This window comes from Stomoxys calcitrans, chromosome 2 (genome assembly GCF_963082655.1).
Source record: "Stomoxys calcitrans chromosome 2, idStoCalc2.1, whole genome shotgun sequence".
In the NCBI taxonomy this organism is placed as follows: domain Eukaryota; kingdom Metazoa; phylum Arthropoda; class Insecta; order Diptera; family Muscidae; genus Stomoxys; species Stomoxys calcitrans.
The window spans coordinates 138,729,048-138,752,858 of NC_081553.1; the positions used below are offsets into that span (position 1 = coordinate 138,729,048).

At 39.5% G+C, this 23,811-nt stretch overlaps 3 protein-coding genes across 6 annotated transcripts in view; 2 read left to right on the forward strand and 1 right to left on the reverse strand.

Moving 5' to 3' along the window:
• The first annotated feature begins 4,170 nt into the window (after window positions 1–4,170).
• On the forward strand, window positions 4,171–10,353 carry LOC106085582 (ADP-ribosylation factor-like protein 2). 4 transcript variants are annotated; one of them, XR_009397051.1, is made up of 6 exons: window positions 4,171–4,250; window positions 4,331–4,517; window positions 4,598–4,952; window positions 5,005–5,205; window positions 5,426–5,568; window positions 10,061–10,353. XR_009397051.1 is itself a non-coding variant. In XM_059362478.1 (4 exons), exons 2-4 carry the CDS (start codon window positions 4,453–4,455, stop codon window positions 5,137–5,139), a joined length of 555 nt encoding a protein of 184 aa, XP_059218461.1. In that variant the 5' UTR covers window positions 4,172–4,250; window positions 4,331–4,452; the 3' UTR covers window positions 5,140–5,292. The 4 variants fall into 4 exon arrangements, 1 of the variants encoding a protein (XP_059218461.1); XR_009397053.1 differs by lacking the exon at window positions 5,426–5,568 and having other exon boundaries at window positions 10,061–10,079; window positions 10,181–10,353; XR_009397052.1 differs by lacking the exon at window positions 5,426–5,568.
• Window positions 5,214–17,326, reverse strand: LOC106085581 (uncharacterized protein F21D5.5). Its single transcript, XM_013249890.2, has 2 exons — window positions 15,929–17,326; window positions 5,214–5,680 (listed from the first exon to the last, which is right to left on the reverse strand). The coding sequence occupies exons 1-2, from the start codon at window positions 17,022–17,024 to the stop codon at window positions 5,238–5,240; spliced, it is 1,539 nt and encodes a 512-aa protein (XP_013105344.1). The 5' UTR covers window positions 17,025–17,326; the 3' UTR covers window positions 5,214–5,237.
• A 6,178-nt stretch (window positions 17,327–23,504) lies between these two features.
• Window positions 23,505–23,811, forward strand: part of LOC106085574 (TELO2-interacting protein 1 homolog) — a 62,175-nt gene continuing 61,868 nt past the window's right edge. The window contains exon 1 of the mRNA XM_013249881.2: window positions 23,505–23,789. Within this exon, the coding sequence (XP_013105335.1) occupies window positions 23,605–23,789 (185 nt within the window). The 5' untranslated portion in view covers window positions 23,505–23,604. The remainder of the gene's footprint in view (window positions 23,790–23,811) is intronic.

The following is a 23,811-nucleotide window of genomic DNA, read 5'->3' on the forward strand; positions in this document are numbered from 1 at the left end:
TTAAAAAATACCACCAATGATTGTTATGGCACCATGTTATGCCAAGAAAATTTTTATTTGAGCTGCATACTTGCAAGCAACATTTTCGGTAAGGGTACCGGTAACAAAAATTTCGCTTGTGTTATGTCAATGCATTTTTTATGATAAGAAAAAATTCGCTAGATATGCGCTAAAGGGAAACACACTTGAAATAATAACCAGGTAGAGTACCGTAAACAGCTGAGTACAATTTTTTCTCGCCAAGTGCACTATCTGTCAACGAGTTTTGGTTGTGTGTGTATTATAGTTAAGAACCATAACACACAAACAATGAAAAAAGGCGCGAACCCTTAACATACGCAAAATCAGAGTTGCACTCATCACTAATTTTGGCAGATAGTGTGCTCAATATTTTGTTGTTGGGCAACTGCCACTACCTGTAAATGAATATATATTGGAAACGCACCTCATTCAAAAATTTTCCGAAGCGGTCATGGTACATTCAGGATACACTTAAAGGTAAGGTCATGCGAACAGCTGAGCACATTATTTTATTTTTGTTTTGATTTCCATGTAATAAATGTCAAAGACTTTAGATTTACACATAAAGAGTAATACTAGGTTCCCAAATAGTAATAGCGGATTTTTCACATGACTCTGTAATTGCATTCTTTCTTCTGTCAGCTATCAGGTGTTACTTTTAGCTTGCTTTAGAAAAAAAGTGTAAAAAAAGTATTTTTGATTAAGTTCATTCTAAGTTTTATTAAAAAATGCATTTACTTTCTTTTAAAAAAATCCGCAATTACTTTTTGGGCAACCCAATATTTATTTTAAATTTTCGCAAAATTTTTTCGTGTTTACTTTTTTTGGATAAAATGTTTTGAAGCAAAAAACGTGCTGATTTTATTCAGTAGGACATTCCTCTATAACTTATGAGACATTATTAATAAAAATATTATGTTATCATTGAGATTTGTGTAATGTTTCCGTAAAGTAATTGCTAAAAATATGTGTTTTCAACTGTGATAAACGAACATAGTAAGCGATTCAGGATGGAGAATGATTCTTCTCAAAAAGAATCTTACAACCAAAGAGTCAAGGACATAGAAAGTAAAGTTTTAGGCCAGCTCTGCCGTGGTGTGTTCTTGACCTTTTATCCTATCACCTCGTAAGCATAGCGACTCCATGTCGTTTTTCTATTACCACTCAACAATAAAATTCAAAACAAACAAATCGCAACGCCAAGTCACTGGAGTGCACTTCCTCCCACCCCATAGCTCATATAAACTACACCTTTGGTAATCAAGCACTCGTAATCCTTCCTCTGATAACCTCTACTTCTCTTACCACGATTCACCTACAACTTTTTCTCCTCACCTCACTCTTCGTCTCTCACTCAAATAAGAATAGGTATAATAAGGCATTTTTAATTATCCAAATTGTGGGCAAAATTCATGATGGTTACTTAAAGTATTCTTACTATCTAATAGACGACTTACTCGAACAAATAAATAAAAACAAAATGATGTTTGAATTCCAGGCCCGGTCATCGACTTGTTGATTTGCCTGCAATTCGCTGAGAGGTATTAAGTGCAAGAAACCAGAGTTGAAGAATGCTTGCTGCTTATAGCACTGGTTTTCTGAAGTTGTGACGAAGTTTTTCTGCTTATCTTAAAAATGACTTACGCTAACAAATAATTTGAAACAAAATGAGGATTGAATTCCAGGCCCGGTTATCGACTTGTTGATTTGCCTCCCATTCGCTGAGAGGTATTTAGTGCAAGAAACCAGGGTTGAAGAATGCTCACTGCTTATAGCACTGGTTTTCTGAAGTTGTGACGAAGTTTTTCTGCTTATCTTAAAAACGACTTACAAATAATTAGAAACAAAATAGGTTTGAATTCCAGGCCCGGTTATCAACTTGTTGATTTGCCTCCCATTCGCTAAGAGATATTTAGTGCAAGAAACCAGGGTTGAAGAATGCTCGCTGCTTATAGCGCTAGTTTTCTGGTGTTGTGGCAAAGTTTTTCTGCTTTTCTTCAATTATTATAGGAGAGCAGGCTTTTAGCTTTTTCTCTTTTAATCTGGATTTGGCTTAAAGTTCTCATTATTTTTTTTTTTGTAAATGAAAATGTTGGGAGGTAATTGGATTTTAATTGTACTTTAAATTCCAAAAGATTAACGTTCTGGACACCAATGGGGTCGTTAACAGAGTACATGTTTTTGTTAATGTTTAAAATTTGGGATGTATTTACATTTTTTAAAAAGTGGGCACCTTTAACATGTTATTCTAAACCCGTTTCAGAAATTCTTTATTTTTCTCTCTTTTTTAAATACTTTTAGTTGTCTTTGTGTCTTAGAAACGATTTATTTATTAGTTTTAATGGTATTATTTGATGTCGGCATTTATATGGACATTGCGACCAAATTATCAATTTTTCCGATAAAAAGGGTGGTACTGCATATATTTTTCACGGTTACTTTTTTGAAACACTACAAAAATCTCAATGAAACATAGTACTTTTAAGAAAATGTTTTCGTAAGTAATAAGAGAATGTCCTACTGAATAAAATCAGCGAGATTTTTTGTTTCAAAATTTATTATCTAAAAAAAGTAATCACTAAAAATTTTGCGAAAAACAAACATAGTACTAGCCATTTTGGCTATGTTCGTTTTTCGGCGGCAATTCAAATTTACTAGAGACGGTTAATTATGACGGTACTTATTTAGCCACAAGGATTGCTTCTTTTATCTCTTCAACGGGTAGGTAGCAATTGTCCCAAGCTATTTATCCGCTTCGTCAAAAATCAATCCATCACGCCATTTTTGGTAGGTATCTAATAACGGTACAAACCAGTTCCACAAAGAAATAGGCAGACAAAAGTTACATTCCTATGATGAGTTAGCCTTGACATAATTACCAGGTAGTGTACCTTAAACAAAAAGTTTTGGTTGTGTGTGTATTATAGTTAAAAACCATACCACACAGAAACAGACAAATTGCTCGTACTAGCATGACATAAATACCAGGTAGTGTACCGTTAATAGCTGAATAATTTTTTTTCTCGCGAAGTACACTATCTGTCAACGAATTTTTTATTGTGTGTGCATTATGGTTAAGAACCATACACAAAATCAGAGTTGCACTAACCATTGATTTTGGCGGATAGTGCACCACTACCTGGAAATGAATATAACTTAGGTACTGGTAACATACACAAAATCAGAATTGCACAATTCATTCATTTTGACATATAAAGCACTCAATATTTTGTTGTTGGCAAACAGCCTCTACCTGTAAATGAATATATCTTCGAGTAATCAATCTATTTGGTAGTTGTTCTGCACAATCCGAGTACTTGCCATGTTAAGTTACACATATCGTGTGATACAAACGAAACTAAGGGCTGGTATTTTATTTTGCTTTCGGAATAGTCGCGGAATCTTTAATCAATCAATCAAATGTTTTTGTTTCCATACCAAAACACGTTTCTTTATCTGCACTTATTGTTTTCTCTGCTATATATATTTTTTCTCAAATAAATAAAGAAAAACGAACCATTATAACTAATAAAACAAAAATGATCGGGCAATAGTTTCAAGTATTGCCACTATAATAGTTTTTTGCCATTTTCCTCTCTATAAGCAGAGCAATACATTTCCGCCTGTTTTTACCCACTCTAATTTGTTTTAGCCTACTCTATTCCTTCTGAAAAGAACATAAAGAAATCAGCCTCTTTGTTGTAAGTCGAATGAAAGCAACCCCAAATTAAATTGTCTTTACAAATTTATGATTTAACCAGCTTTCTCGCAACTTTGACAATTATTACGCATAAAAAAACTGTTTATGCTCAAATTTTTAGATTATGTCATACGAAAATAACATACAGGTGTGATTGCAAAAAATTATGAATCGTATGTTAATTGACAATTTTGACAAAAATTTTCAATAACAAGTAAATACAAAAAGTGGCATGTCATAAAACTTCTACATGCCGTGTAATAGCGCCTTAAGTTGTAAAATAAAGCTTATTTCTAAAACCACCGTATATGCAAATGTCAAAGTGGTTTTAGAAATAAACGTTGGTTTACAATTTATCTTTTTTTTCTTTATTCTGTGTTTTAAAGTTATATTTTTGTTATTGTAACACTGTTCAACATAAAAATCACATCTGTGTTAACAAGCATTTGACATTTAGATTCATTGCAAAATCACAACAAGAGTAATAAAATTTTACTCTGCTATTGACCTCACATATAAGTACATTCTGGTATGGATGAAATATAAAATAACTGTCCTAATTTCACTGGAAAAGTGCGCTAACAGACCTATTATCGTTGAATGTTTCAGAAATGGAACCCGTTTAAGGTGAATAACATCATATAACAAATAGCAAACAAGAAGCAGAGATAAACAAAAGTAGTATCGCATCTGCTGAGCATAATTTTATATTTCAAATATTAGACTAAATCATGGGTTTCCTGACAGTTTTGAAGAAAATGAGACAAAAAGAAAAAGAAATGCGTATTCTTTTGTTGTAAGTTTTAACATGAGCCAAGTCGGCCCATCATAATTTATTTCATACACCGATGATTCATTGATCTCTTCGGTTAAAAGGGGTTTGGATAATGCTGGAAAGACAACTATACTGAAACGATTCAATGGCGAGCCCATAAATACTATTTCCCCAACGCTAGGCTTTAATATAAAAACATTGGAACACAATGGATATACGTTAAATATGTGGGATGTTGGAGGGCAAAAGTCATTGCGATCGTATTGGCGGAACTATTTTGAGTGCACCGACGGTTTAGTGTGGGTTGTCGATAGCGCTGACAGGATGCGTTTGGAGACATGTAAACATGAGCTTGAGATATTGCTGCAGGAAGAAAGGTTAGCCGGAGCAACTTTATTAGTTTTGGCAAATAAACAAGACTTACCAGGAGCGTTAAGCGCAAACGAAATAAAAGAGGTAAATAAAATCAACAACAACTTAACATTCCTAAAAACGAAACAAATTGCAGATGCTGCACTTGGACAATATTACAACACATCATTGGCTAGTTGTTGGCGTTAGTGCAGTAACCGGGGAAAAACTTCTAAATGCTGTAGACTGGCTAATTGATGATATAGCTAAACGCATTTTTACTTTGGAGTAAAACTATCTTCCAGTAATGGCTTTGTTTTTCGATGTTTTCAAAGTTTAAGCAAATAACTAACGAAACGTAAGAACTTAACAAATTCATAGGCAACACCTTTATTTTTCAACCAAATACAATCTATAAAGACGTTTCCAATCATCTCGCTTAAAAGTTGGTTTTATATTGACTTTTACAATTTCTGTGAATCCCTCATCCAATTGAGGTTGGGTATATTTCTTTTTCATCATATTTAAAATCATTTCACTAACTTTTGAATGTTTTGTATCCGTTAATTGACGAAAAGTAAGATGGTGCTTAACTTGAGCCAAACTTATGTTCATATAAAAGCAACGGCACTGTACATTCAACTTTTTGGCGATGGCTATAAATTTTTTTCGTGAATCCACATCTACATTTGTATTATCAACAACGCATGAAATCCCGCTGGTAAGTGCCTTCTCACAGATTTTCACGCATGCCTGTATGCTCCCCACGGTGTCGGCGTTGGCGACAGTATATCCTAACGGCACTAAGTTTTGCTGACAAAAATTCGATTTACCTGTTAAATTAAAGAAATCAAATCTTATTAAAAATACATAATTAAAGTTAATATTATACATTCTTAAGTCCAATTGTATAAAAAAGATTGGAGTCGTAGATCATACAAATGAAAAATTAAATTCGATAGCCGGCATGTTTGCTTATCGATGGATTCAACAACATCAAATTAATACCAAGTTTAACTTTCTTTCGAAAACTTGCATTAAAAATTAATAACGACTTTATTCACATAACTTGACGTAGATTTGAAATAGGTTTATTTTGCATATTTCCTTCATAGAACTTTCATTTATAGAACCGGCACGGGATAGCTGTGAGTATCACACAGGCTGGAACATTGTGGTCCGGTCTGTGTGGTGTTCACTGCTGTCACGAGAAGCTTAGCTGCGGGCTACCGGGCGCGTCTACAGCGGAGTGGTATCGCGGACAATCAGTGGTATCGAGCGGAGAGTCTCAGTGAGAGGCCGGGCGGCACCGGTTCTTGTACAAATACTGAGTGCCCATAATGCTCGATATGAAGGCGTTATTGGCGCCTTCAAATAACCAATGGCCACCCGAGTTGATCGGTCCTTTGGACCGAAACGAGCTTGCACATTCACAGGAGCGTGGCGAGAATCGCCGCCTCCACATGAAAATGTGGCTACTACAGAAGTGTCAAATAAAGCTATTTAAGTGAATAATGGCTGGTACTATGTTCGTTCTTACAGTTGATAATACATGTTTTTTACGATTACTTTTTTGAAACAATGCAAAAATCTCAATAACATAACACTTTTAATAAAATTGGGAAATGTCCTACTGAATAAAATCAGCAAGTTTTTTAGCTTCATAATTTATTATCTAAAAAAATAATCACGAAAAATTTCTCGAAAAGCAAACAGAATACCAGCCATATAAGGTCGTGAGTATGTTTCACAAAAACCAAAAAAGGATCGCTTAAGGAATGGAGGTGGGATATTGGCCTTCGTGATACACCATTCCGTGCAGTATAGACCCATCTCGCCTGCGCCTGGCGCTAGTGACCCCTACATGGAGTGCGTGGGGATAGCTGTCAGGTCCGGTACTGCCGAGATAGAGCTATACAACGTGTACATACCCCCGGTTGGTAGCTATTTCGGCCAAGCTTACTGGCCCGACATAAGTGGCCGACTGTCTGGTTCTAAGAGATTTGAATGTGCATTCGAGTCGGCTTCAGAGTACACCAATCGGCGCTTCAGTGAACTGACACCCCCCACGAATGTGCCAGTTGCCAAAAGGAAATTCCGAGACATCATTAACGCAATAGCCGCTCGCTTTATAACATCCGGTCGAGTACCTAAAGTGCGACCCGATTTCCCGGCGCAGGCAGTGGTACTCGCAGACTAGCGTGATGGGATTCGTTATAAGGACCCCGTTTACCCCAGAATCAGCGAGCTGAATCTGAAAATAAAAAGGGTAGTCAACGAACATAGACGGAATTTATGGCTGGAACACTTGGAGCAATGTGACTTAGGCACCGGTTTTGGCAAGCATTGGTCTACTGTTAAGTCACTCTAGAACCCCGGTAGACGTGACGACAGGACCTCATTCACTTTTGACGACGTACCTTACTACTGTCTTCAACCTGTCTTTGAGCACTCTTATAGTTCACAATGTCCGGAAAATGGGCAGAGTGATCCCGCTACTGAAGCCTGAAAAGGACCCGAGTTTGGGGGAGTCGTATAAACTAATCTCCCTTTTCTCACCAGTAGCCAAGACGCTTGAGGGAATACTCCTCTCGAGCCTCGTAGGAGAATTTCCATTCGCCGCAGAGGTTAAACAGTGCCGGAGATATCACCCCTCCTTCGGGAACTCCCTGTTTCACTCTACGGTGCTTCGACTTCTTATCCCTAAATTCCATAAATGACTGGCGACCACACAGATAATTCGCGACCCAGCGTTTCAGGCCAGGCTGGAGAGACACGTTGGTGATGTCCTCAAATAATTTGGCATGGCTGACCGTGTCGAATGCCTTCGATAGGTCCAGTGCCACGAAGGCCGAGGATCACATGGCCTAGGCTGATTGAAGCCACGGCAAATGTGTGCGGTGATGGCATGCAAAGTAGTTGATGTGCTATGCAGGCTTCGAAATCCATATTGATGATCGGCGAATGGGAATTCTACCAGGCTCGGGAGGAGTAGCCCCTCAAGCGTCTTGGTTACTGGTGAGAGAAGGGATATCGGGTTGTATGACTCCCCCAAACTCGGTTTCTTTGGAAGGCTTCAGTAGCAGGATCACTCTGACCATTTTACAGACATCGAAAACTATAACAGTGTTCAAAGGTGGGTTGTGGACAGTAGTAAGTAAGTAACATCAATGTAGAGATTCCGTCAGGGTCGCGTTGGATAATTTGGCGCCACGGATGACATTCGTAACTTCGTCCACGGTAAATTATGATGGCTGTCCATCGGCCCGGAGACCACGGATACGGCGAATGGCTCTTCTCCTTGCCCTGTCACTCTCGGGATGCACAATAAATTGAGGGCTGAACAACCTGGAGCATCTCCTCCGATCAGTCACGGTTACTTCGCCAGAAGTGACTGAGGTCCTGTCATCCGCAGCTTGTCTAAACCGTCTTCCAGCTACAAATTCCGCCTATGTTCGTTGACTACCCCGCTTATTTCGAATCCTATTACGCTCGTCTTCGAATACCACTGCCTGCGCCGGGAAATTGGGCCGCACGTGGGGTATTCGACCGGCTGGTATAAAGCAAGTGGCTGCTGCGTTAATAATGTCTCGGAATTTCATCTCGGCAAATATCACATCCGAGGTTGGTGCCAGTTCACTAAAGCGGCGTCCGGCGCTCAGAGGTTATGAATACTGGTGAGAATTAGGGGGGAGTGGTCTGACCCTAAAGAGATGACGGTTTGCCAGGATACCACTCAGGAGATCAGGGGATGCAATGGAAATGTCTGGCGGGATACTACACCTCCCCGTAATCCTAGTGGGGGCATCCTCATTCACTGTGCAAAACGTAGAGCTTTCAATCCTCTCTGCCAAAGCCATGCCACGCTGGTCTTTACCTATGCCATGAAATGTGATGCGCATTAAAGTCCTCTATAACCAGCCATTCATGTCGGGGTTGTAAGCTTAGCCAGTAATTGGGACACAGCTACCAACCGGGGGTATGTACATGTTGTTTAGCTTTATCTTGGCAGTACCGGACCTCACTGCTTTCCCCATGCACTCCATGTAGGGTCACTAGCGCCAGGCGCAGGGGAGATAGGTCTATATTGCACGAAATGGTGTATGAAGAAGGCCAACCCCCACCTCCATTCCTTGAGCGATCATTACGTAGCACATTGTATCCGTGACAACTGTGCAAGCTTCAGGTGTTGGTCAGCTTTGTGTCCTGGATCGCTGCGACCAATAAGTTCTTCCGACTCGTAGAACCCACAATCACATCGATCTTGCCATGGAGACCGTTGCAGTTAAGCTGCAAAAATAATACTCCTCCCCGGCGCTGGCCTAGCAATATTGGGGCTGGGATGCTGCTGTTGCGTATATTGCCGCACGGGAGAGGTCGGGGAGGACACATAGCTCGACGACGAGGACGCAGAAGGCGACGACGACGACGCTTGTGACCCACTGCTGTCTATGTTCGCACATATTCAATATGACTATACTCCCGAAATGATGTGGAAGTTTTCTTAGAAACAATCCAAAGTAATTTGAATAAGGTAAGGCATATTGTCAATTCAATAGTAAGGTTTGTCTATAAGGTTCGACGAAGGGATCGCACATCTTGCTTTTTGAAGTGCTTTCTAAGTGTTTTTTAAGAATTTGTGAACTATAGGAATTTAATACTATTTTACAGCGTTTTTACCAATATTGCGCAATTGGCCATAAGAAGTATGTTTATTTGTTCTCGGTCCACCAGAAATCCACATTTGTTTATTCCTAGAATAAAGGAGCAATGTAATAACAAGATCATACTTGGTGAGAATAGCACGTTTTGGAATCGGCTTCCTCACGAATTACGTATTTTTTCTCATTCTAACAACTTTTTTCGACTAAAATTGCTTAAGTTGTTTGCCTCCGATGGTTAAATTGAATTTTTTTCCTCTTGCATTGCTTTTCTACGCTGACTATACTTTTCTTTTTTGATTCTGATCTGGTGATCTATATGTTGAATTTTTGTGAAATGGGACCAATATTGTAACACTCAAATTAAACTTGCTGTCTTTATCTTAAAATTTTGTTGCTGGGGAGCCAGAGGCTATAGTTAACTTTATATTATTTTTTTATTTTAGATTTAGATTTAACTAGACCTTAAGAATTACTCAGTGTGTGTTATCAATGTAATTGTTCTCTGAACCTGTTGTATTATCCTAACGTTGCACTTTTTCTCCATTGCAGTCCATCAAACTACTGATGCGTAAGTAATTATTGGTCCAATCACGATCCTGTAGTGCCAATAGAATCAAATTTACTTTTTGATTGATCTATTTTCCAAATTGTGCTTAATTTTATATGCAGCTAGCAGGGAACGGAGCTCGTCCTCTTCAATTTAAGGATAAAAATTTCCCTTGAACACTTATATTATATTGTTAAGACTTTTTAGTGAAATACCATACATCGAAAACGAAATATGTATTTCTCTTGAATAAAAATATTTTACTTCCAAATTCCTTTATTGGAATCCCATAAAACCTTTATTGATCTAAAACTCGCCAGGAGGTTAAAACGACTTGCCATATAAATTGGATTTGGATGTCAGATTGAACCCATACCTTTGCACATGGCCTAGAATTATGTGTCTTTTTTGGGGATAAGACGGCTTCTCGTCGATTTCGGCCCCAATTTGAATGTCAAATTCGTGCTCTACACACAAATACCTTCTCACTTTTTTTTCTCAATCGCAGTCCATCAAACTACTAAGGCGTAAGTAAGTATTGGTCTAATCACGCTCTTGTAGTGTCAGTAGACTATCCTCGGATTCAGGAACATAGAAATCAATCAAATTTACTTTTTGATTGACCTAATGTCCAAATTGTGCTTAATTTTATATGCAGCTACTATTTTGAAAAGGAGCTCGTCATGTACAATTAGAGTTTTTAGTGAAATACCATACATCGAAAACGAAATATGTATTTCTCTTTAATAAATATATTTTACTTTCAAATTCCTTATTGGAATTGATTGATCTATTTTCCAAATTGTGCTTAATTTTATATGCAGCTAGCAGGGAACGGAGCTCGTCCTCTTCAATTTAAGGATAAAAATTTCCCTTGAACACTTATATTATATTGTTAAGACTTTTTAGTGAAATACCATACATCGAAAACGAAATATGTATTTCTCTTGAATAAAAATATTTTACTTCCAAATTCCTTTATTGGAATCCCATAAAACCCTTATTAGTCTAAAACTCGCCAGGAGTTTAAAACGACTTGCCATATAAATTTGATTGAAAACATACCTTTTCACATGGCCTGTAAATATGTCCTTTTTGGCGATGAGAAGACTCATCGTAGATTTTGCCCCGAATATGGATGTCAAATTCGTGCTCTAAACAATTCGTGTGGTTTGTGAGTGGGGCGGCGACCCAGACATCTAGTCGGACTTGGCGGCCATCATACACTTAGATTTTTGTTTATAGGTTACTATAAGAGTGCTAAAACAAACTTTTGAATCACATCAACAATCTGAGATCTATGGCCGAATTACCGCATACGTTAACGAGTTCCCATGCAATCCCATGGCAGCCGGTTGTACGTACCGGATTGACCCGATGGAATCTTCATCGGCAAGGGCTGCCGCCTCAGTGTACGTGTTCGTCTTTTTTCGTCATGGGAGAGGCACATCCCGGAGTGCCTTCTCCGTATGCTTTTGGTCCGTGCCGGGATTGAAAAGAACCCCGGACCCTGGTTCTGTTCCGTTTGCCAGAACCGCCTTCATCATCGGTCAGTGTCGGTGAGGTGTAACAGGTGCTTGGAGTGGGTACATTTCCGTTCTTGCTCTGGCCTAACTTCGCTACGGGAGTATAGTCATACTGGCTATGTCGCTAGGTGCTGTGCGAACACAGCCAGCAGTGGGTCACAAGCGTCGCCGTCGTCGCCTTCGGCGTCCTCGTCGTCGGACTATGTGACCCCCCCGACCTCTCCCGTACGGCAATTTATGCAAAGACAGCACCCTAGCCCTACTATTGCCAGGCCAGTGTCGGGAAATGTATCGTTCCTGCAGTTAAACTGCAATGGACTGCGAGGCAAGATTGATGAGATTGTGGATTTTATGAGTCGGAAGAGCGTATCGGTCGCAGCGATCCAGGAGACAAAGCTGACTAACACCTGCAGCTTGCACAGTTGTCACGGCTACAATGTGCTACGTAAGGATCGCTCAAGGAATGGAGGTGGGGGATTGGCCTTCGTTATACACCATTCCGTGCAGTATAGACCTATCTCGCCTGCGCTTGACGCTAGTGACCCATACATGGAATGTATGGGGGTAGCAGTCAAGTCTGGTACTGCCGAGATAGAGATATACAACGTGTATATACCGCCGGTTGGCAGCTGTGTCCCGATTAATGGCCAGGCCTACAGCCCCGACATAAGTGGGTTGCTATCTGGCCATAGTCGTCTGGTTCTGGGGGATTTCAATGCACATCACTCGTCATGGCATTCTCCCCTAGGCAACGACCAGCGTGGCATAGCTTTGGCAGAGCAGATAGATAGCTCCACGTTTTGCACGGTGAATGAGGATGCCCCCACTAGGATTACGAGGAGGTGCAGCAGCTCGCCAGACATCTCAATCGCATCCCCTGATCTCCTGAGTGACGTATCCTGGCAAGCGGTCATCTCTTTGGGGTCAGACCACCTCCCCATAATCCTCACCATCGACCGACCACCCGACTTCATAACCTCTGAGCGCCGAACGTTCATCAACTATAAGAAGGCCAATTGGACTGGCTTCAGAGAGTATACCAATCGCCGCTTCAATGAACTGCCACCCCCCTCTGATGTGCTTGTGGCCGAGAGGAAATTCCGAGACATCATCAACGCAGCAGCCGCTCGCTTTATACCAGCCGGTCGAATACTGCAAGTGCGACCCAATTTCCCGGCGCAAGCAGTGGTACTCGCAGACGAGCGTGATGGGATTCGTGCTATGGACCCCGCTAACCCCAGAATCAGCGAGCTGAATCTGGAAATAAACAGGGTAGTCAACGAACATAAGCGGAATTTGTGGCTGGAACACTTGGAGCAATGTAACTTAGGCACCGGTGCAGGCAAATTGTGGGCCACTGTTAAGTCTCTCTCGAACCCCGGTAGACGGGACGACAGGACCTCAGTCACTTTTGGCGAGTTAACCGTGACTGATCCGAAGAGATGCACCAGGTTGTTCAACCGTCAATTTATCGTGCATCCCGAGAGAGACAGGGCAAGGAGGAGAGCCATTCGCCGTATTCGTGGTCTCCGAGCCGATGAACAGCCATCACAATTTACCGTGGGCGAAGTTACGAATGTCATCCGTGGCGCCAAATCTTCCAAGGCGTTGGGCCCCGACGGAATCTCTACATTGATGCTGAAGAATCTGGATTTACCTGGAGTTGAGTACCTTACCACTGTCCTTAACCTGTCATTGAACACTCTTATAGTTCCCGATGTCTGGAAAATGGGCAGAGTGATCCCGCTACTGAAGCCTGGTAAAGACCCGAGTTTGGGGGAGTCGTACAGACCGATCTCCCTTCTCTCACCAGTGGCTAAGACGCTTGAGGCATTACTCCTCCCGAGCCTCGTAGGAGAATTTCCATTCGCCGAGCATCAACACGGATTTCGGAGACTGCACAGCACAACAACAGCTTTGCATGCCATCACCACACACATTTGCCGTGGCTTCAATCAACCCAGGCCATGTGATAGGACGGTCCTCGTGGCATTGGACCTATCGAAGGCATTCGACACGGTCAGCCATGCCAAATTATTTGAGGACATCGCCAACACGTCCCTCCAGCCAGGCCTTAAACGTTGGGTCGCGAATTATCTGTGTGGCCGCCAGTCATTTGTGGAATTTAGGGATAAGAAGTCAAAACACCGTAGAGTGAAACAGGGAGTTCCCCAAGGCGGGGTGATATCTCCGGCTCTGTTTAACCTCTACCTTTCCTCCATCCCACCTCCTCCAGACGGCATAGAGATCGTATCATATGCGGACGACTGTACGATCTTGGCATCAGGCCCCCCACCCATTGATGACATCTGCGATAGGTTGAACGTCTACCTCAACGAGCTTGCCTCTTATTTCGCTGCAAGAAATCTGAAGATATCCGCCACCAAATCTTCAGCCACACTGTTCACTACAAATACGCGTGAGGTGAATTCTGAGCTGACTGTGATGGTCGATGGAGAATTGATTCCGACCATCAAGTGTCCCAAAATACTTGGCGTCACATTTGACAGCTCCTACACTTTCTCCCCACATGCCACAGCAATCTGCAATAAAGTCAAAAGTAGAAACAAGGTCCTCAAGTCACTCGCTGGCAGCACTTGGGGTGCAGACAAAGAAACCTTGTTGACCACGTACAAAGCAATTGGCCGGTCTGTGGTAAGTTATGCAGCGCCAGTGTGGACACGTCAGCTTTGTGACACGCAGTGGAATAATATTCAGATCTGTCAGAATGCCGCCCTCCGAACTGCGACGGGCTGCCTCCTTAGTTCTCATGTGGACCACCTCCACCAGGAGACAAAGATCCTACCAGTGCGAAGACATAACTACATGCTGTCTAAGCAATACCTTTTGGGCTGTTATCGCAGAAATCATCCAAATCATCATCTTGTGGATAGATACCCACCGCCCAGAAGCCTTAAGGTAGATCTACATGATCTAGAGCGTGAGGTCCAGCGCTACAAGAGAGAACCTCTAGATCAAGCGGCATATCAAGCGGGTCTGAACAACATTCATGCAGACACGGTAGCAGACGCGTTAACTGGCTACCGGGTGAATGTAGTCCTTGGAGTACGACCGCCACCCATTGCACCCGAAGAAATCGACCTCCCCCGGCAAACCAGAGTGATTCTGGCTCAATTACGTTCCGGCAGATGCAGCCGCCTCAATTCCCACAGAGCTAGGATTGATGCCGACGTGCAAGATGTATGTCCCGACTGTAACCAGGGACCGCACGATACACGTCACCTGTTTAACTGCCCGGCCAGACCCACTCGACTTAGACCCAGATCCCTGTGGACGCACCCCATCTTAGTCGCGGAGTTCCTGGGTTTTGACACTCAACAGAATCAAGCAGACGAAAGATAGTACACAATAAACTGCTACAACAACAACAACAACAACGAGTTCAAATCGTTCGAAATCTTTCAATTGTGAATTATGTGTTTCTTGATTGAAGGCGATTTATTGAAATTTTAGAACGGGAATGTTTAAATCGATGATGTTTATAAACAATTTTAAATAAAAACATGTATGCATGAGATGCTCAGCTGAGAGCTACCGGGCGCGTCAACAATCTCTCGAAGAAACTGCTGTAGCCGAAGACAAACCGCGGTATCGAGTGGAGTCTCAGTGAGAGCTCAATATGATGCTCAATATCACAAGGCGATTTGTTGGCTTTCTTAAATAACCAAAGTCCTTCACTATCTCGCGACGATCGGTCCTATGATCGAAACAAGCGTGCTCTGCTATGGGAGCTAGACGAGTATTGCTACATACACGTGAAAATATGTGGCTATAACAGCAACAACTGCAAATTTTCCAACGAAAATTCCATTAAGGAACGGGGGCAATCTTCTCATATATCAATGAGTGTGGTCCGATTCAAGTTTAAGCTCAATGATAAGGGACCTGCTTTTTATAGCCGAATCTGTACGACGTGTCCCAGTGTGACACCTCTTTGGAGAGAAGGTTTTACATGGCATAGTACCTCATAATTGTCGGATAACCACAGCTGAATTTTTTTCCAGCATCAAAGGAGGGCATGCTAACCTCTAAGCTTTGGAGGCCTTCACAACAACAGGAGATGGAATTTCATTCGACACGAATGCGTACTCCATCACATGCATTAATTCCGCCCCTGGGAGGGTAACCCCCTTCAAATATAAGGGTGGCGTACCCTCCCGATTTTCAGCACACGCTTCATACGTTTTTAAGTCTATGCCGTATTAATAAACACAAATAGATGTTTTTATATAAGAAGATGTTTGGAACATAGTCATAACGTTTTAGATGTTATTTACATGCACAGTGCATGCACAATATGAATAGGCAAACGATAGTACTTACCCGATCCCGGTAATCCAACCATAATAATCAATTCGCACTCATCGGATGGTAATTTTGTATCAGTGGGCTCTAAAAGAGACAGTTCATCAAAATCTTTAGTTGGATCAAAGTCCTGTTTTATCCACTCCTCCTTCTTTATATTAAAGAAATGTTCTTCAGGTGTATAAAAAGTCAAACCAATATTGTAAGCAAACAAACGATCTGCCAGTGAGTGATCTTTCCGACGCTTTGTTTTACCTTTACCAACTTCGGGTCGTCCTGCAGCATCACCGACGAAAAAACTTTTCTCTTTATCAATATTAATGTGGTTGTTTTGATATTTTTCTAAATGTTCCCACATTCCAGGTAATGGCTTTCGATAATATCCATCAGATATGGCAATGAACACTTGCACGGGCACTTGCAGTCTTGTTACGATTTGTTTTATTTTTTGTTTGAATTCATTTAAATTGGTTTTGCCTTTGGCAATTCCTCCTTGATTAGTAAAGAAACAGATTTTAAACCCATCTTGCCACAGTGATTTCAGCTTTTTAGGAACCTCCGGATAATTGAGCATCCAGTCATCACATGTTTTTGGAAAAACATTTCCAGATTTAGTTCTTATGATAGTACCATCCATATCATAGGATGCAATTTTTGAAGAACCTCGGACTCCTTTGCTAGTAAAAATAAGCATTTTTCCGTTTTCCACTTCACTCCATACGTCCAAAAATTGATCGACAATTTCTTTTTCATTTTTTTGTATACTTGCGTCTTTGGGAGCAGTCGTGACCAATTCACCGTTATCAAGGGGAGGTTTAAATTGTACTTCGAACGCATGCCGTCCATAAACCACTTCCAATACATCGCCATGTCGCATATCACATTCTGTGTTTTGGAGACACATTAGACCATTGATACCGCAAGGGTTTACACCTAAAATCTTTAGTTTAATATTGCATTTATCCATGTCCACATTAAGCTCAACTTGTTTTTTTGAGCATTTCTCATCTCTTATTCCGGTTTCCCTTTGTCGTCCTATAATGTTAAGACCCGGATGGAGATGTATTGTTTTATGTTCTGCTTTCATTGGCTTCAAAAGACAAACACGATTCATGACTCCTTTCGAATATCAATTTAGTATTTATTTGAAATACTTGCTATAAACAAACAACCAAGCAAGTTTTTCGATCACAAGTCACAGACAGTAAATGGATATAGATAAACCATCGACTCTTTTAAGAGGAACGAAGAACAAATATTATAAATAAACGAAGAAATTTTAGGAGAACCTGTGTATGATCAACGAATACGAGCTTTCGTTTCGCTATAACTAGTTTTTCATCTAGGGAAAATTTACATTTCACGACGTCCAAGAGCACAATCACAGTTGCTGCGCGACAAATCGTTTCTTATGTAAAATAAGAGCGAAAAGCACTTAAGCAGCTGATTAATTAATTGGTGCCATATTAATTTTTATATGTAAATGGCAACAGTTTGGCCAAAGAATCCCAAAAAATCAAATGTGGTCACCTTGTCAAACCAATGAAAGAACGATTTATGGAAATTTTTTCCCTCGAAAAAAACTGTAGTACCAGCCTTTAAGGCTAAGAATTTGACAGTAATCAAATGTTTTGTTCCCATACGCAAACACTTTTTTATCAGCACTTATTGTTTTCTCAATTTAATTTAATTTTTTCCAAATAAATAAAGAAAAACGAACCACTGAAATCAATAAAACATACAAAAATGATGTCGGTAATGGTTTAAAGAGTTGCCATATTGCTTTTTGTTGTCATTTTCCTCACGATAAGCAGAGTACTACTTGTCCGCTAATATTTAGCAACGTTTCGCAAAGTTTTTTATATGGAGTTTGACAGCATTCCGCTTTTACAGAATGCTCAGCTTAAGGCGACAAAAGAAAACCTCAGATTTTTAATCGTTGATCGTGGCTGCTATTTTTGAGAGAGGGAAAATGCATCTATAGGAATCTATTGTCGGTGGATCAAATCGACTTTTTGTGTAAAAAAAAGTCTACTTTCACTGATTAAAATCAAATGAAAGGTATTGAGGAATAGAATACAAATGTGAAATTAAAAATTGGTCTCAAGTACTCAGGTGGCGGGAGAAAAATTTGTACTCAGCTGTTTACAGTTCACCACCTGGTAATTATGTTAAGTAAAGACACAAGATATATTTATTTGCAGGTAGTGGCAGTTGCCCAACAACAAAATATTGAGTGCACTCTCTGTCAATATCAGTGATTAGAGCAACTCTGATTTCGTGTATGTACTAGTTCTCACTATTTGTCGTTGTGTGTGTCCTGGGTTTTAACTATAATATACACACACAACCAAAACTCGTTGACAAATAGTGCACTTCGCCAGAAAAAATTTTATTCCGCTGTTAACGGTAACGGTACCCGTAATTTTGTGATGGGTTAAATTTTTGTTCTGTACAATTAGATATGTTATCTAATGGTAACAGGAAAAAATCTTAGTTGAGTCATTATAAATTCCGTGTGGCTATGTGACTCAGAGGTTTCAGACGAATCTAAATAAGCTTTTGAACTTATTTGGTGGTTTTGATGGCTTTATCATTGGCGGGGATTTAAATGCCAAAAGCACTTCCTGGGGCGATTTATCGCAAAATTCAATTGGCAAAATACTTAAACAATGGCCTCTGGACCATGCCGCTGATGTCACAAGACTTTGCGACTCCTATCCTTCTTACCCAAATGGATCTTCCTTTCTGGACCATTACCTAATTAGTCCGAACCTCCTAGACCAAGTAAGCAGGAATTATTCTGTTGAAAGCTTACCATCCTTCTCAGATCATTTCCCAATAAAACTAGAATTGAAATTGAATCATAAAATGTTAACGAAGGCGCCACATGTATACACCTCAAACAAGAATACCAACTGGGCAAACTTCCGTAATGAATTGGAATCTGCGTCTTTAAGGTTGATGACGGCAATTGATAGAAATCTTGAAATCAATGAATTTGATGAAATCATCTCCGAGTTGAACAACACACTATCATCGATTCATGAAGCACATTCGCAGAAAATAGTTTTAAAGCATGGGGGTTCCCAGTTTCAGAAAAAATTAAAAAAATTTTCGCGTCAGGTACCAATGGCAAAAATAAATGAAAAAATATTTTTAATCGAGAGGCTTATAGGCAAAGTACGAAATAACCAGGAACTTACTTTCAGAAAGGTGGATAAAATAGTTGAAAGAAATAAGTCGTCTTCTGTTAGCAATATCTTAAGTAATAATACAATAATATCCAACAAATATATAGCCGAGCAGTTTAAGCTTTCTATACACAACAAAATCTGCAATTTAAACAACACAAAATTAAGTGGTCTCGATGGAATTTCTAATTTTATCCTACGAAAATCACCACCATCCAATTTGAAGCTGCTTGAATGCATTTTAAACAACTGAATTAACGCCGGCTATTTCCCTTCAGCATGCAAAATAACAAGAATCATACCGATAAAGAAGAAACCTTATAGTAAATCTGTTTATGAATTCCGTCCAATATCCATGCTCTCAAATATTGGAAAAATCTACGAAAATGTACTTAAAGAGAAAATAGAAGAGTTGTTTATTATCGATCGCATTTCTAATTACCAGTTTGGTTTTAAAAAGTCGCATTCAACTCAGCATGCACTCTTGAAATTCCATTGAGACGTCTCAGACCACCTCAGAGAACAACGCTGCACAGTGGCCATTGCCTTTGATATAGAAGGCGTTCGACTCTGCATCTCACAATGGCATACTGTAAATCTTATACAGTATGACATCTACTCAGCATCAGGTGGTGTACCCCAGGGTAGCGTGCTACCACAATTTTTATTCGATTTGCTTCTTTATGACTTTCCGCACACGCATAGCATTCCTAAGTTATTCTCTGCTGACGACTGCATGATCTATTCTCACCATTCATCTCCTACTCAGGCATTAAATTCGGCAAGCGCACATCTCAGAGTCATCAACTGTTTCTACAAAAAATGGGGCATTAAAATCAGAAGCGATCTGCTTCAGAAATGCTTCAGGGATAGGCCCGAGAGGCATAGTACCTGAAAGCCAATACCTGCGGCTTTCTCTTGATGGGATCAACATGTAGGATCATTCATCAAATACCTGGAGATAAATTTAAACCAATTGTTTAAATTTAACACACACTGCAGACCAAAAAAGACCAAAAAAGTAGCTGGCTCATTCGCATATCTTCTTAACAACAGATACTTACCTCTGTTGCTTTACAAAGTAGCCGTCAGATCCATTTTAATGTACGGATTCCCTATTTGGTTCTCATTGCCGCAACTGTTGCCAATGAATTGCAAGTCTTCGAGCGCAAGGTTCTTCGAAAAAGCGTGAACAAACACTATGAGAACCCCATCAAGAAATTTTCCCCATCAAGAATTTCAAACACTATGAGAAATTTTTTACGCACACTTTTATGAAGCAGCAGACATCCAGCTTTTTTGTAAATATGCATTACATCACCTACAAATATTTATCGAAAGTATTGGGTTGCCCAAAAAGTAATTGCGGATTTTTCATAAAGTCGGCGTTGACAAATTTTTTCACAGCTTGTGACTCTGTAATTGCATTCTTTCTTCTGTCAGTTATCAGCTGTTACTTTTAGCTTGCTTTAGAAAAAAAGTGTAAAAAAGTATATTTGATTAAAGTTCATTCTAAGTTTTATTAATAATGCATTTACTTTCTTTTAAAAAATCCGCAATTACTTTTTGGGCAGCCCAATATAAAAGATCATGAAAAATCTTTATTATGCGAATTTTATAATTTATAGAGAAACAAACGCTGGTTTGATTCGGCTTATACGTCACCTGTTTCCATTATCCACGAATCTTTCAACACCGATTCAGACCACAACAATATGCCTCAGTTCTATCTTAAAGCCTGTCCTGGTTCACATAGATGCTGACAAATGAAAAAAAAGAAAACAACAAATTAGAGTCTTTATTTTTCTATACAGTATATATATTTTACATATGTACGTTAGCTTTGTACAGAATGAAACTTATGTACCTTTTAAAACAATTATATTGTATTATTATAATAGTGTTTTTTAAAAATTTAATACTTACATGAAATCCTCTGTGATACAAATGTGTTTTTCAAATTCATTCAATGACCTTATAATTACGTTTTATATGTTTACTACATCGCTGTTAGCGCAGAGGTTAGCATGTCCTCCTATGACGCTGAACGCCTGGGTTCGAATCCTGGCGAGACCATCAGAAAAAGTTTTCAACGGTGGTTTTCCCCTCCTAATGATGGCAACATTTGTGAGTTACTATGCCATGTAAAACTTCTCTCCAAAGAGATGTCGCACTGCGGCGCGCCGTTCGGACTCGGACCCTTATCATTGAGCTTAAAACTTGAATCGGACTGCACTCATTGATATGTGAGTAGTTAGTCCTTAGTGGAATGTTCATGGGCAAAATTTGCATTTGCGTCACTGTTACTGTTAACAGTTCGTTCTGTTATCTATTTTTAAGTGTTTTGGTAGGATTAGTTGTTTATTTGTTTTTTACCAGACAAATTGCTCTGTATACAACCGTGTAGGCCGTGAGCAAGCCTTGTCTCTTTCGCTCCCTTAGTTTTTCTAATACATTATCAATCTCATAAGCAAGTAGCTTATATTCAGTGACAAAGAATGTTAGAACATGTAACAACCTCATGAACCACAAACTTGGTTGACAATAAAATGCCAATTTCTGTCTGTGCAAAGCGGATCCGGTACGGTGGTGTTTGCTCAAACACCACAGTACCGGATCCGTAGTGTTTGCGTGTGTGTGTATATGAGTGCGTACATGAGCAGAAAATATCCGAGAAAGAAGATGACAACAAAGAGAATGCAAACAAAAATCTGACATCTTAATACCGTCAAACCTGACCGGTTATAAACAGCTGTTCGCGTGAGACAGTCTACCATGTTACCATCAAGCTGATCGATGTTTTGCCAACACACACAAAAAAAATTGTGTGCGTGTGTGTATACGTGTGCGTACATGAGCAGAGAATAAGCGAGAAAGATAATGCAAACAAAAATTTGACATCTTAATACCGTCAAACCTGGCCCGAAAATTTCATCAGCTGGGCTAATGATTACCTTGTGTAAATTTGCCTAGCATGTGACCAACTGGTATTGCATGTTATCGATAACTATCCACTGAAACTATAACTTTGCACCGAAAGTAGAATAGTTTTTTTTATTATCCTCGTTATGTCGTTATTGTATACCTAGCAAAATTTGGAGCTCTAGGTTAATCCGTAAAGAAAGTACCAAATGGTACCAATAGTAGCACTGAACGTACGTTTTTATTATCCACGTTATTTCGTAATTGTATACCTAGCAAAATTTGGAGCTCTAGCTTAATCCGTAAAGAAAGTACCAAATTGTACCAATAGTAGCACTAAACGTACGTTTTCTCCCACTTTTAATACGAATCAAGAACAGCATTTTACTGTTATTAATGCCAAATTTAACGAATTGAAAAATATTGCTATAGCCTATGTGATTACTTAGCGATTTGTTCCAATCAGTAAGACACACAGCTCTTGTACATGTGTAGACAAAAAGGAACGTCTTTAAACCTAGAAACCTCCATATATTTTTTTTCATTTTTAACATTCGACAAGGTTTTATAGGATACATGTAGCTACCAAAAGTACTAAATATTAGCTTAAGGCGCTATTACACGGAATGTATATGTCTTATGACATGCCACTTTTTGTATTCACATGTAATTGAGAATGTTTGACAAAATTGTAAATTTACATACGATTCATCAATTTTCACACCTGTTTGTTATTTTTCTATGACATAACCTAAAAATTTGAGCAAAAGTTGATTTTTGTATGCGTAATAATTGTCAAAGTTGTGAGGAAGCTGAGTAAATCATAAATTTGTGAAAACAATTTAATTTGGGGTTACTTTTATTCGACGGACAACAAAAACAACTTGTTTCTTTATGTTTTAGTCAGAAGGAATAGAGCATGCTCTAAACCAAAATATTACATGTGCTATTTTGAAAAGTGATTTTCATATGTTAGTTTCGTTTCTATCACACGACATGTACAACTAAACATGTGCTAAATTTGACATGTCATAAGATAACTACATGCTGTGTAATAGAGAAAGCTAAAAATATGGAATTTGGCACAAGTGATTGGCGTTTTCAATTCGAAAAATGTTGACCCTACGAACAAGAATCTGCAGTCCGTTTTTGGGGCAAAAACCTCAGGACACCCTATGGTTACTCTTTGTTAAGGTTACTTTCGTAATCTACTCAAACTTTTCGTTTGGTGCCCAAATTGGCTAGGTTAAGGGGGGTTCAATATTCTCAAGACCCCATAGTTCCTTCCAGGGTCAATTTTTGCAAAAAATTAAGAAAAAATCCGGGGTGCGCCTTTTAAGTGCATTTTTACCCTAACTAATTTGCAACAACCGCCTCCAAAGTGGTTTCCTATACTTCAGCATAAATGGTTCATTTTGCTAGTAAAAAGTACCATTTAGACTCGTATTTCGTACCATTTTCAAAACCACATTTATCATCCCTGGACTAAAATAAAACACAGCGATTGTGAATGTCGGAATACAAAGTGTTCCCGCGCTCCTTCGTGTGGCATAAAACCTAAGTACTTTCTCACGGAAAATGTCATCTTTGGAGCCTTTCGTTAATTCCATCAAGCCGGCGATGGATTCATTCTTACGGCAGCCTAATAAAGAAACATTATCTAAATTGGAAAATGAATTAGTCCAATTCAATTGGACACAAATGAACATATTCAATGTTCATATATTAATTCCACTGGTCCTTAAATTGGATGAGCTTAGCGAGTAAGTTCTTATTTATGTTAAC